This window comes from Rattus norvegicus, chromosome 9 (genome assembly GCF_021556685.1).
Source record: "Rattus norvegicus strain SHRSP/BbbUtx chromosome 9, alternate assembly SHRSP_T2T, whole genome shotgun sequence".
NCBI lineage: Eukaryota > Metazoa > Chordata > Mammalia > Rodentia > Muridae > Rattus > Rattus norvegicus.
Genome location: NC_141542.1, coordinates 109,099,257 through 109,112,441, shown reverse-complemented (window position 1 = coordinate 109,112,441; position 13,185 = coordinate 109,099,257). Strand labels below are relative to the sequence as shown.

The following is a 13,185-nucleotide window of genomic DNA, read 5'->3' as shown; positions in this document are numbered from 1 at the left end:
GCATTATCCTACTTTATAAAAGATGCGAAGGTGTTCATATTTGGCCCTTTCTTTGTCTAGTCTCTGTCTTGGATATCTTTCAAGTTCACTTGATTATGGGGTCACGTGTCTTCTTAACAGTGCCCCTGCGTGCACACACACGTGTCCTTAATGCCTTCCTTTGTAAAAGGCTGGTTAGTGTCTGCTTGCTCTGCTTCCTCTCCTCCATTATTTCTTATGGACTGGTGTTGAGTGCTAAGAGCTCGGTTACTTCTTGTTTTGGGGAGTTGTTTTGTTTTGTTTTTGAGACAAAGTCTCACAATGTAGACTTGGCTGTCCTGGGTTTCAGTCTGTAGACCAGCTGGCCTCAAAGAGTCCTTCTGCTTCTCTGACCCTCAAATGCTGGGATTAAGGGCACTTGATTACTTTCATGTTCAACTTGTTTGGTAATAATACGTGTCATCAGTTTTTTTGTTTTTGTTTTTGTTTTTGTTTTTTTCGGAGCTGGGGACCGAACCCAGGGCCTTGCGCTTCCTAGGCAAGCGCTCTACCATTGAGCTAAATCCCCAACCCCTGTTTTTTTTTTTTGTGTGTGTGTGTGTGTTTTTTAATGAGATTGGTTAATAGACTGGGGTCTATTCTGCGTTATTTATCCTTTGTTCATGGTTCACTGGTGATCTAACAAAATGCACTAAAAGTTGAAAATGGTAGTTTTCTGCATCTGTTTTTTAAATCGGCTGACACTCTTAGGAAAGAAGCGCTTTCCTACCGTCATAGCAGTTAATTTCAAAATGTATGTTGGTGCTGGCAATATGGTTTCCTGGGGAAAGGTGCCTGCTGGGGCTTGACTTCCTGAGACACTGAGACATCCTGGTAGAGAACCAGTTCTCCAAGGTGTACTCTAAGCGCATACACACACACACACACACACACACACACACACACACACACACATTCATGGAATAAACCAGTCATTCTGGGGACGATCGCAGTAGGTGGTGGTGGGTAAAGCACCTGTTTTGCTGCTGTTTTGGATTTTTGTTCTTTGTTGTTTCTTTTGCTTTTTGGTGACAAGTCTCTCTATGTAGCCCTACTTGACCTTGACTCACATAGATCTGACTGCCTCTGCCTCCCAAGTACTGGGATTAAAGGTGAGTGCACCACCACCCCTAGTAAAAGTGCTTTAACTTGTATAAGGCCCTAGGTTTGATCCATAGATAGATAGATAAATCTATCGATCATTTTCTCCTTTACTATTTTCTGCTGTCACTCTTGAGCAGATAATTGTCAAACTTCAGAGTATCTTTGGATTGTATTATATAAGACTGCTTGAGAGACTAAATTGAGGTTTTTAATTTTTTTTAAGAAATGTTAAATAAATTTTGATTAAAATTTCCAAGACTTTCTGCAATGGATCTTAATATACTTCTGCCATTTGTACTACATATTTATACAAATTTTCATTCTCAGCATTGAACCTTATGAAATCAAAATGTTAGCCCTGCAAAACATTGAAGATGCTGTGTGTCCTGCAGTATCAAATATTCAACCAAGATTAAGTCTTTGTGCAAAAAGTAAATGTGCGGGGGGGGGGGGGGGGGGGGGGGAGGTCCTGAGGTCAAATCCCAGCAACCACAGGGTGGCTCACAACCATCTGTAATGAGGTCTGATGCCCTCTTCTGGCTTGCAGGTGTACATGCAGGCAGAAAGCTGTATGATGTATACATAATAAGTAAATATTTAAAAAGAAAAGATAAATGTGCATATCCATCTCCTTATGGTGCAAATTTGGTTTTGTCATTACTGATAAACATACAGTGTGCCAAAGAATAAATTTAATATCAGCAAATATTCTACCTGTTGTATACAAGGAGCATATATTGTTATATACTTGGAACATAAATGTCTAAGTACAAAGGAATTGCTGCTCCTACTAGTGACATTTAGGACTCCCTGTCCAGACTGTATTGGTCCTGTGACCAGAGAACAGGCTGTCATAGAGCTCACAGTGCTGCCCAGGCTGGCCTCTAACTCATGATCCTGCCTCAGCGGCCAGGTGCCCTGGATGCCTGGTCACATAAGGAGTGTCAACCATCTGATGCCGCCACTGTGAGCTCAGAGGCTGGGCGGGGCTGCCTCCCTCCGCCTAAAGAGCCAGCCCCTCGGTGTCTTCCTGGAAGGCAGCTTTCTGTGGCACCCAGGCATCTAAATCTCTTAATGTCTGTCACAGACACGTGTCTCGGGTGATCTTAGCTATATGCTTCCAAAGAACCAAAATTTTTTTCTGTGTTTTTCTACCATTTGTTTGAGTTTATTTTGAGCTTTTCAAAAATATTTCAACATTTACATGACTCAAATGTCAAAGCTGAATAGAAGTCCTCCTTCCCAGCATATAGTCTGCACCTGTCCCTCCATTGCCTGGTGTTGTGACATCTGTGTACCCTGTGTGTGTTACAGTCTGTGCTTGTCCCTCCATTTCCTAGTGGTGGGACATCCCTGTGTACTCTACGTGTGATATTCATGTGTCCATTGTTGACGTTTGCAGATAGAGACAGCATACATTACCATAAACCCTGATCTCTTCCCTGATGTTGCTTTCTGTAGGGACTTGTGTGTCAGCAAATGCTGGTTTTTCCTCAGCACATACACAGCAGTGTGTCAGACTCTAAGTGTATGCTGTGTTTTAAGCTCATAGGTGACTTTTAGGCTCTTGCTGTTATGTAACAAAAAAGTCTTATTTATGGGCTGTTTCTTTTTTACTGGTCTGTATTTTGGGATAATCATGGAAGTGAGAGTTGGAGGCCAAAAGATGATCTTAAATATCTATTTTGACCACCAGCAGCAGGTGTGCTTCTCCTCTGGACGTTTAGTGTCTGGCTCTCCCAACTGCAGAACACAGGAGCCAGGCTCATCCAATATTCAGTGTTTTGCCACTTGGAGACGTACATGCATAGCTGAGTAAACTTCCTGGTTTGTGTATGGCAAAAGCTTGCATATGTGTATATGTGGCTGTGTGTTCATGTATGCGGAAGCTAGAAACGGAGATCCCATTGTCTTCCTTGAGCACACGCCACCTCTCTTTTGAGAAAGGGTCTCTTGGTAAACCTGGGGCTCCAGCTTGGCAGGCTGGGCATGAGCTCCAATTATCTACTTGGCTTCTCTCTCTTTCTCTCCATTGTTAGAAGTACAGACATGTGCCACTGCATCCAGATTTTTATGTGGGTGCTGGAGACTCAGTTCCTCTAACTTATGTGGCGGGTAACTTACCAAGCAAGCTATCTCCCCAGCTTCTGGAACATTCTTTTCATTTGCAGGGTGTTTTGTTTTTTGAGGTTTTGTGTGTATTTGTGAAAAATCTGTTCTTTTTATGTCAGACTATTTACCTTGCTCAGTTTTGGGGAATCTAGTCTAGAGGGGCTTCTAATCCTTTCATTGAGCATAAAAAGTAATAATTTTTCCAGTTTATTTTTCATTTTATGATCTCTATATGCTTGGCTCTGTCAAGGTTTGGCTGTTTATAGTTAGTTATGTTTTTACTATGTTGGGTCATTGTTAGGACGTTATTTTCCACTTCAAATCATTAAAACATTTGTTCTGTTTCCTTTCTGCATGTGTGAGGGCGGTGTTTCTCTTTCTCAGGTGGATGGTGTGAGTTGTATTCCAATATTGTGAAATGCTGGTCCAAGTTCACCTCTGCCCTCATGGCTGTTTGTCATCCGCACTTTTCCAGAAAGCAGTCCTCCCACTGGGACCAGAGGCTGTTCCCACCAAATCCTCATTATCCACAGTGACACTGTTCCTGGTTCCACGTCCTGGTCTATCAGTCAATCTTCCTTTATGCTAAAGCTTTCCTACTTCCTGCCTAGTACTGTACTATTAATTGGTTTTCTGGTTTTCCCATGCAAATTTGGTGGGTGGAGATCAGAGTCAGGTATGTGCACATGTGGTGATCCGAGGTCAGCATCAAGTGTTGTATGTTTTTCATCTCCTTTTGAGACATAGTGTCTCGCTATACCTGAAGGTTCCCAGTTGCCTTAGACTCATTGGCTACAAGCCCCCAGAATCCTGTATTCACCTCCCAGTGCCAGGCCCTAGAAGTTTATCATCAACTTTATTTTCAAAACTCCAGTAATTTTTTTTTCATTAGAAGGATTGATGTAGGGGGCTGGAGAGATGGCTCAGCGGTTAAGAGCACTGTCTGCTCTTCCAGAGGTCTTGAGTTCAATTCCCAGCAACCACATGGTGGCTCACAACCATCTATAATCAGGTCTGGTGCCCTCTTCTGGCCTGCAAGCATACATGCAGGCAGAAAGCTGTATGATGTATACATAATAAATAAATAAATGTTTAAAAAAAAAAAAAAAGAAGGATTGATGTATTTGCGATTTAAGCCTTCTTTAGTAGTTGTTACATGACGGTGTTAGCTTGTAGTGTGTATTTCTCTCCCTTGCTCCCATGGTGGGATGAAAGCCAGGGTCTGCCTGTGTCTGCCAAGCCGTGTACCACTGAACTATATCCTAGCTCTATACCCTCTAAATCACACTTTAACAAAGTGGAGGTTGTTGATTTTTAGAGTCTTAAGGTTTCCTCCTTGTTACAAATCTTAAGAATTTAATAAAATAGTGATGTCTCCACTCAGGCCAGTCGCTGTTTCCTCGTCTCCTGTGGAGAAGTCTAAGCAGTGGACTTGAAGTGGCCTAGCTGGGGGCAGGTGGGCTCCCTGTCACCATAGCATGGGGTCTGAGCTCTCTCACGGTTATAATGGGATGAGACATGGTTGGTGAACATTCTAGTCAGAGAATATTTCAGAAGAATATGCTCTATCAGAGCCATAAGTAGAGTGTGTTGTTGTTAATCTCTCCTGTTGCAGGCCTCAGCCACTGTTCCCATTCCTAAAGAGCACCACCGCTTTGTTATTGGCAAAAACGGAGAAAAACTACAAGACTTAGAACTGAAAACTGCAACCAAAATCCAGATCCCACGCCCAGATGACCCCAGTAATCAGATCAAGATCACTGGCACCAAAGAAGGCATCGAGAAAGCTCGCCATGAGGTCCTTCTGATCTCTGCTGAGCAGGTGAGGCCTCTGAGTGTCCTATGGTCCCACACCCTGCCACCTGCCCAGCACAGAAGCAGCATGTGCAGGGGAGGCCCTGACTGCAAGGCCTCTCTGCTGCAGGTATTCTCATCAGTTCACTCTGTCCTTCCAGGACAAGCGTGCCGTAGAGAGGCTAGAAGTGGAGAAGGCCTTCCACCCCTTCATCGCTGGGCCGTACAATAGACTTGTGGGTGAAATCATGCAGGAGACAGGGACGCGAATCAACATCCCTCCACCCAGTGTTAACCGTACAGAAATCGTCTTCACTGGAGAGAAGGAACAGCTGGCTCAGGCTGTGGCTCGTATTAAGAAGATTTATGAGGAAAAGGTACAGTATTTGAGGTGGCAGAGCCCATGGATAGAACAGTTAATGGAATTTAGGTGTGGGAATTTGGCTAATACCACAGCTACCCTTTTGCCCTTGGGTACAAAGCTTGCTATGTATATACCTGAGTGTCTGTGTTTAGTGGTTGGTGGCCATATTTCCTTCCTGGCCTGTTGGGTACACTGTAGAGTGGTATCCTGTTTTTTATGTGTGTATCCTTTCTAAGATCTATAACTACACAGGTAGTTTGCTACCTCAGGATTGGTACATAATTTTTGAGGTGGTATTTTAGCTTATTCTGACTTTGAGTTTGGAAAGAGTAGGGCTGTCGAATAACTCTGTAGTAGAGCACTTGTCTAACAAGCACAGCCCTATGTCAAACTCCAACATTGTAAGAAAAAAATAAGGAACAAATGGAAAGCGTGTGGCTTACTTACTCAAAACATGACCAGACTCAGGGGCAGCCCAGTAGTGAGAAGTAGGATGTTGGGGGAGGCTGGTCCGTGTCTCTACTTACTCAGGACTGCTTCTCAGTCCCGTTTGGACTTCGTTGGCCGTGATGGATGGATGGACAGACAGTCTGTTCATGCTGCCCATGCCCCAGATGTTCCCTGCTGACTGCCTTGTCCTGCTCTTACAGAAGAAGAAGACTACGACCATTGCGGTAGAGGTGAAGAAATCTCAGCACAAGTATGTCATCGGGCCGAAGGGCAACTCACTGCAAGAGATCCTGGAAAGAACTGGAGTCTCCGTTGAGATCCCGCCCTCAGACAGCATCTCCGAGACTGTGATACTTAGAGGCGAGCCTGAAAAGCTGGGACAGGCATTGACTGAAGTCTATGCCAAGGTAGCTTCCTCTAAGATTAAACTGTGCTCTGATAATTCCTAGGGAGGGGCCCACCCCATTGTGGATTAGCTCTTTGTTAGAATATCCTGGAGACCCAAGCACAGTAAATGTGCCCAATTGTGTGTGTTTATGTGAGCGTGCGCATGTGTATGTGTATGTGCCAGTGTTGGTGTACATAAAGGCCAGAAGACAGTCTTGGGTGTCATCACTCAGGCGGTCCAAGTCTGCACCCTGTGATTTTGCGAAACTATCTCTTGACATGGAGCCTCCCAGTGGGCTGGGTGGGCTAGAAGACAAACACAAGCCCCAGAGCATTTTATCTCTCCAGTCATGAGATTACACACTCATGGCCACATCCTGCTGTGGGGGTCAAAATCAGGTCCCAGAGCTCACACAAGCACTCTACTGAGCTGAGTCCCAGTCCCACCTCTAGACTATTATATTTGGGTTTGTTTTCGTTTCTTTGTTTGTGTATTTTAGTAAGATTGACTATGTTAGACCAGGCTTTCCTCAGACCTCTTAGAGATCTACCTGCCTCAGTGACCTCAGTACTAGGATTAAAGCATTTCACCATCATACCTGGTTTGACCTATGTTTTATCATAAACTTGAACTCCGCAAACCCACAAGTCTGTTTCCCTGTTTTTTTTTTTTTGTTTGTTTGTTTGTTTGTTTTTGTTTTTTTTTTTTTGCCTAGGCCAACAGTTTTACAGTCTCCTCAGTCTCTGCCCCTTCCTGGCTTCACCGTTTCATCATTGGTAAGAAAGGGCAGAACCTGGCCAAAATCACTCAGCAAATGCCAAAGGTAGGGAAATGTTTTCAATCTGGTATCTTGAGATTGTCTGACATGGTTTTGGTTTTGCTATTTGTCCTGTGACTGCGTTGAAGACTGGAACAGTGTTGAACTTGAGTTATCCTGTTGATATAGTCACCTTCTATGAATAACTGTGGAAGAGCATAATAAATGTTTTTAGGCATATGCACTATTTTTTGGTCTTTGTAACCAGAGAGAGTTTTAATTAATAGGTTTGATAAATGTCTTAAGTGTGAATTTAGTAATTACAGTAGAATGGCGTCATAGTGGTGTGAAGAGCACCACTTGGAAGGGGACTGAGTTGTTTGTAAGCGACTTCCCAGGAGACCGCAGAGAGCCTGCTGTCACTCCTGCTCCTATTCGTTGACATTAGTGTCGTCTGGCCTCCTTGTCATTTGAGGGTTTCTAGCCTTAGAATTACTAATGATTTACTTAGATACAGGCAAACGCTCTCCCTTTCTGTACCTCACTTCTGTGTGTTAGAAACAGCACAAGAGAGGCCTGTTCACCTGAAAAGTGAGTCTGACTCTGTCCCGTTGTTTTTAACATTTCTGTCCTTGGGCTGAGGAAATAGCGTAGCCACTAAAGCATTTGCTGTGAAAGTGTGAAGACTAGAGTTTGGATCCTCAGGCGTGATGGCAGCCTACCTGTAGCTGGAATCTCAGAAGGTAGAAATGGTCCTCTGGTTTGATTGAGGGAACTTGCCTCTTGAATAAGGTGAAAGGGTCATCAAGGATGACCGACCCTTAACATCTACTTCAGGTTCCTATAGACAGATAGGCACATGGGTCTACACACAAAAATGAAAAAGAAATATTGTTCGTCTCATCTGTCTTATTCCTTGTACAATCAAAGTGAAGTCTGCCTTCCCAAGGGAGAAGTGTTCCCGAGAACATGAGCAGTGGTGTATTAGAGCTCAGCCCGTGGTGTTGAGTGCCGTCCTTCAGCTCTTCCTTTCAGCTCTCCTGTTGTCAGTGGATGAGACTCTCACTACCTGTATACTGCACAATAGCTGTTTCTTTGGCCTTGGCCATTCCTTCTCTCATTTTGGTCTGGTAGGTTCACATTGAGTTCACAGAAGGTGAGGACAAGATCACCCTGGAGGGCCCCACAGAAGATGTGAATGTAGCCCAGGAACAGATTGAAGGAATGGTCAAAGACCTGGTAAGTGCCCTCTAAGAAGACATTTGCTAGCCACAAGGGAGGCTCTGATAGGGTGGGACATGTAGAAATCTTGTCACTCGGGTCTTCTGTGGGTGGTCATGGAAACAAAAAGTGCCTGAGGCCCCAGAAAGAAACTATTTTCAGGTTGGAACCTTTGAGGGTGATGAGGGGACAATTTTCCATCAATTCCTGGTTGTCGAGATAGAAGGGTTAAGTCCTGCCAGGTGGTGGTGGCAATACCTTTAATCCCAGCACTCAAGAGGCAGGAGCAAGTGATGTCTGAGTTTGAAACCAGCCTAGTCCACAGAGTGAGTTCCAGGACAAACAGAGCTACACAGAGAAGCCCCATCTCAGGAAAGTAAGGGCAAGTCCTGGTGTCTTCTGATTTCTAAATGAGCAGACATGTCTTGGAATGGAAGCATTCATCTGTTGATGTTCATTCTTCCCTTGTAGATTAATCGGATGGACTATGTAGAGATCAACATTGACCATAAATTCCACAGACACCTCATTGGGAAGAGTGGAGCCAACAGTGAGTAAGGCTGACAGGGTGGCAGGCCAACACCCTACAGCCCTCGGGAAGGCCTCTCTGAGGACCTTCGTGACTTTCTTGCTTCAGCCTTCTGAGTGCTGAGTAAAAGGGCCCGACAAGGTACTACTGTCGTAGAAATTGGTGCAGCTTCTTCCGTCTTCCTAAGGAGACCACTTGCCTTTTCCCTTTTGGCTGAGGTAAATCGTCACTTTCAGACATCAGCCCTCCCTAGCAGGAATGTGTGTCTTTACAGTCCCCCTCCTGCTACACTTAGCCCACCAGTGTTTGTGTGGCTCCTGCAGTCAATCACCTTCCAGACCTGTGGCCATGTCCATGAACTCAGCAGAACACTATTGAGTGAATAGTCATAGACTATCTCAAAGTAGGGTTTTGACATCATTAGTTCAGATTGCAGGAACAGCAAAAGAATGCACTGACTTCAGTAACATGTTCAGGTGAGCCGCCTCCCCTCCCTACCCCAGGTTGAGTGCTGGAAATCAAATCCAGGCTCTTGAAAGTGCTAGGCCAAGGAATCCTTCACCCGCAGACTAGGTATCTGTTCCTAGATAGGGCATTATATAGCCTAATCGAATTGGTGATCTTCCGGCCTCCTGAGTCCTGAGAGCCAGGATCACAGTGTATATCACTGCTCAGGTCTTTTTTTTTTTAATCTACCTTTGCTATATGGCTATACTTTGCTTGTTCTTGAAACAACTCCATGCTATAGAGTTTCAACAGATCCTTCTGCTGCTTTTCCCTTTTTGTTACTTGTAAATATAAGCCTGTTTGCACCACAGTCATCTGTGAAGAGGCATCCTCTCTGGCCTTATGACAGTGGCAATTGGCTAGCACAATGACCTCAGTTGGTATTTATTTCACGGGCAGCTTGAGTCTTGTATGTATATACCACCAACTTGCTTTTAGGATTTTCTTTTTGTTTTAGTTAGCTGTAGAATTTACTTAGTTGATATACAGAAGTTATTGTTGTACAATTCTGAAGTTAATTTCTGCTCACTAGGAATTGAGAACTGTAGCATGTTCAAAGTACTATGTTCTACAGTTACAAACCCCCATTTTCTTCCATAAACTGAAGTCTGCTGCTTATTCATACCCATCCCACCTCAGCCTCTTACTTACTCTGGAATAGTGGTCACATCGGTCCTACCAGATTATGTCGTCTGATATCTGCTGTTGAGCCCATCTTGAGCTTCACTTTTCCTGACTGCACCATGGACAGGTCACCGTGTTCTGTTCAGAGAAAGTGATGGGAGGAGATTTTGTAACTCTGTTTTACAGAAGGCACCGAAGCTTTCAGATCTTGTCAACACTTAGCTTGGAGTCACTGAATAGCAGCATAGTCTCTTAGTATACTAATCCCTAGCCATGATCTCTTGAAGGGGCCCCAGAGCAATTTTAAATGCACACCTTTAATTTCAGACTCAAGAGGGCAGAGGCAGTCAGATATCTGAGTTGGAGGCCAGCCAGGGCTATTTATTGGGACCCTGACTTTGCCGGGGTGAATTGGGTCCTTATTTTATACGTTATTTTAGTTTCCAGTTTTACTTGCATATTTGTCCCTGGTGTATTTTAGATATTCTGAGACCATATGTATGCCCAAGACCAGCTGGGTTTCATACTAACTGACTTCATTTGAAGTTCTTATGGCAGACACAGCTTATACTCAAAGCTGGAAGACCCATGCCCTAGAAAGTCCACAACCTGTGAAGAGCACAGCCAGGTTGTTTGTTTATTAAACATTCATACTGTTGTTTTGATTAGTGGGCATAGTAAAGCTTGACCCTCATCCTCCGGCTGTCAGTCATTAGTAGACTGCCATTCCTTTTATGTTCAAGATGTATTTCTTTTTATCTTAAGTCAACAGAATCAAAGACCAGTACAAAGTGTCTGTGCGCATCCCCCCTGACAGCGAGAAGAGTAACCTGATCCGAATTGAGGGAGACCCACAAGGTGTGCAACAGGCCAAGCGGGAGCTGCTGGAGCTTGCTTCTCGCATGGTAAGCCAAGCTCCCAGTCCCTGCCCAAGAGGTGCTTCTGAGGAAAGGCCGGGCTGGAATTGTAGTCCTGGAGCCTGGAATTCTCCAAAGCACATCTTACTGACTCTCTGAGGCCATGTTCTTCTGCTGTCCTCTCCTAATGACGGCGGTCTTGCTGCTCGTCCAAGTGTAGACGAGAACAGAGATCCCATATCCCTGGCTACAGCTTCACAGATGGGCTGTCATTTCTAAACTTTAAAAGTCACTAAGAGGTGACTCTGTGTGGCCAGACTTGAGAATCACTGCAGCCTCAGTCCCTATGGGCCTAGGACACCCAGTAATGAGGCTCATGCTGCAGTGATCCCAGACCACTTGTCTGCTAGTCAGATACAGCAGTTGTGCTGCAGTGGTTCCTGACTGCCTTTAAGAGTCCAAAACAGTTGATCAGGACCTGATAATTAGTCCCAATTCATGTTCTTTCCTCTTTCCCATGCAAAGAACCTCAAATTGGAAGAAATTTTTTGTTTTGTTTTAAATTACTTAGTATGTCTGTGTGGGGGTGTTGGATCTCCTGGAACAGGAGTTACAGACAGTTGTGAGCTACCATGTGGTTGCTGGGACTTGAACCCAGGTCTTCAGGAAGAGCAGCCAGTCCTCTTAACCACTGAGCCATCTCTCCAGTCTTTGAAGAAATGTTTTATGGGAAATGAGTTTTACTTTTTTCATTGTAATCCAAGGCAAGGTCCAGCCTTTGGCTGTCCTGACTGTCCCTGAGGTTAATATCCAGGCTGGGATGCACTTTTGTTATCAGTGGCCCCTCTCGCCCTGTGGACCCTGCCCTGGAGTGTCCTCAGCCTGTACTGATTGTTATCAGATACCGATCTGACCCACCGCAGTTCTTAACAATGTCTTACAGGCTGACTGGTGTTCTTTCTGGATTCTGTATCAGCCTGTTGTTCTTCCTTCTGACATTTCAGTGGGGACAGTGAAGGACATTGAGACGGGTGTGAGTTCAGTGCCCTATAATGAGCCACTCCTTTTTAATTGCCCAAGTAGGGAATGTAGTCCAGGCCCATTGTACTCAAGGAGTATTTCCCTGCTGTGTCGAGTGTTAACCTCCTTGTTGTTCTGGTGGAAACTAGTGAGTGCTTCCTGCTCATTTTTAGTGGTTAATGCTACTGTGACTGCACTCAGTGACTGAAGAGCTCTGCAGTTCATCCTTTTATTGTACTATGTTCAGGAAAATGGCACACCTCAAGGATAATGTAATGTGGCGAGATTAAGCAGGTATCCTGGAGTAGGCACTCCCAATAGCATGGTGTCTCTGGAGCTGCTATAGATACTACTCAGGCACCACCTTACACGGTGCGTGGTGGTGGGGAGTTAGTAGCCTTCCTTCTGATGAATGGCATCATCCACTTTAATTATATTTTAGGAAAATGAGCGCACCAAGGATCTAATCATTGAGCAAAGATTTCATCGCACAATCATTGGGCAGAAAGGTGAACGGATTCGAGAAATTCGTGACAAATTCCCAGAGGTAAAGCTTTCCCCAAAGCACTCCCCTTTTCCTTCCTTCCTCCCTTCCTCCCTCCCTCCCCCCCTCCCTCCCTCCCTCCCTCCCTCCCTCCGTCTCATTTGTTTATTTTCCTTGGTATTGGGAGTAAAGCCCCCAGGGTGTTGTGTATGCAGTAAGTGCTCTGCTTCTGAACTACACTGCCAACCCCAAAGCATTCCCTAACTTATAGAAGTGATAACAGTTTTCCCTTAGGGAATTTTCATTATTTCCCTTGTAAAAACCATAGGCTCATAGGCACACAAATCACAGCAAGTGTATGCATTGTGCTCTGGGGACAACTTTGAGGAGTTAGTTCTCTTCTATGTGAGTTGTGAGTTCAGGACACCAGAATCAGTGGCAAAAACCCTTACCCACTGATCTGTCTTGCTGCCCCAATACTCAGTCTTAGAATAATTGTGCGCTGTCCCAATGATTTGTTTTAGGTGATCATCAACTTTCCGGATCCAGCACAAAAGAGTGAGATTGTTCAACTCAGAGGCCCCAAGAATGAGGTGGAGAAATGTACCAAGTACATGCAGAAAATGGTTGCAGACCTGGTAGGTGACTTTATGCACCCCCTGGGGTTGGGGAGACGGATTCTGCCCTAAAGGGTGGTCTGCTGTCTCCGGGGCTTGGAACAAAGAGGTGGTAGGACCTCAATGTCTTGCTTACACCGTCCTAATGATCAACTTGTATGTGGGAGATTCCAGTGTACCATACTCCCCTCCCCCTTTTTTTCCTTGTGAGGATCTTATAAAATACCCAGGTAGAGAACCTGCCCCATTTGGTAAGGAGAGAGAGAGAACACAGGTGTAGAGAATAATGTACTGAATTGACTGTCTTTCTCAAAAATTGAACTGGGAAGGGAGGCATAA

The 13,185-nt window shown here is 44.7% G+C and overlaps 1 protein-coding gene across 29 annotated transcripts in view; it reads left to right on the top strand.

Annotated features, from left to right (window-relative positions):
- Hdlbp (high density lipoprotein binding protein) overlaps nt 1–13,185 on the top strand; it is a 69,662-nt gene that overhangs the window by 41,498 nt on the left and 14,979 nt on the right. For 21 of the 29 annotated variants that reach the window (NM_172039.3, NM_001432864.1, NM_001432863.1 and 18 more), the window contains 9 exon segments: nt 4,850–5,056; nt 5,190–5,405; nt 6,043–6,249; nt 6,946–7,053; nt 8,122–8,226; nt 8,680–8,758; nt 10,634–10,773; nt 12,188–12,292; nt 12,754–12,867. In NM_172039.3, the coding sequence (NP_742036.2) occupies nt 4,850–5,056; nt 5,190–5,405; nt 6,043–6,249; nt 6,946–7,053; nt 8,122–8,226; nt 8,680–8,758; nt 10,634–10,773; nt 12,188–12,292; nt 12,754–12,867 (1,281 nt within the window). 29 annotated transcript variants of the gene reach the window in all.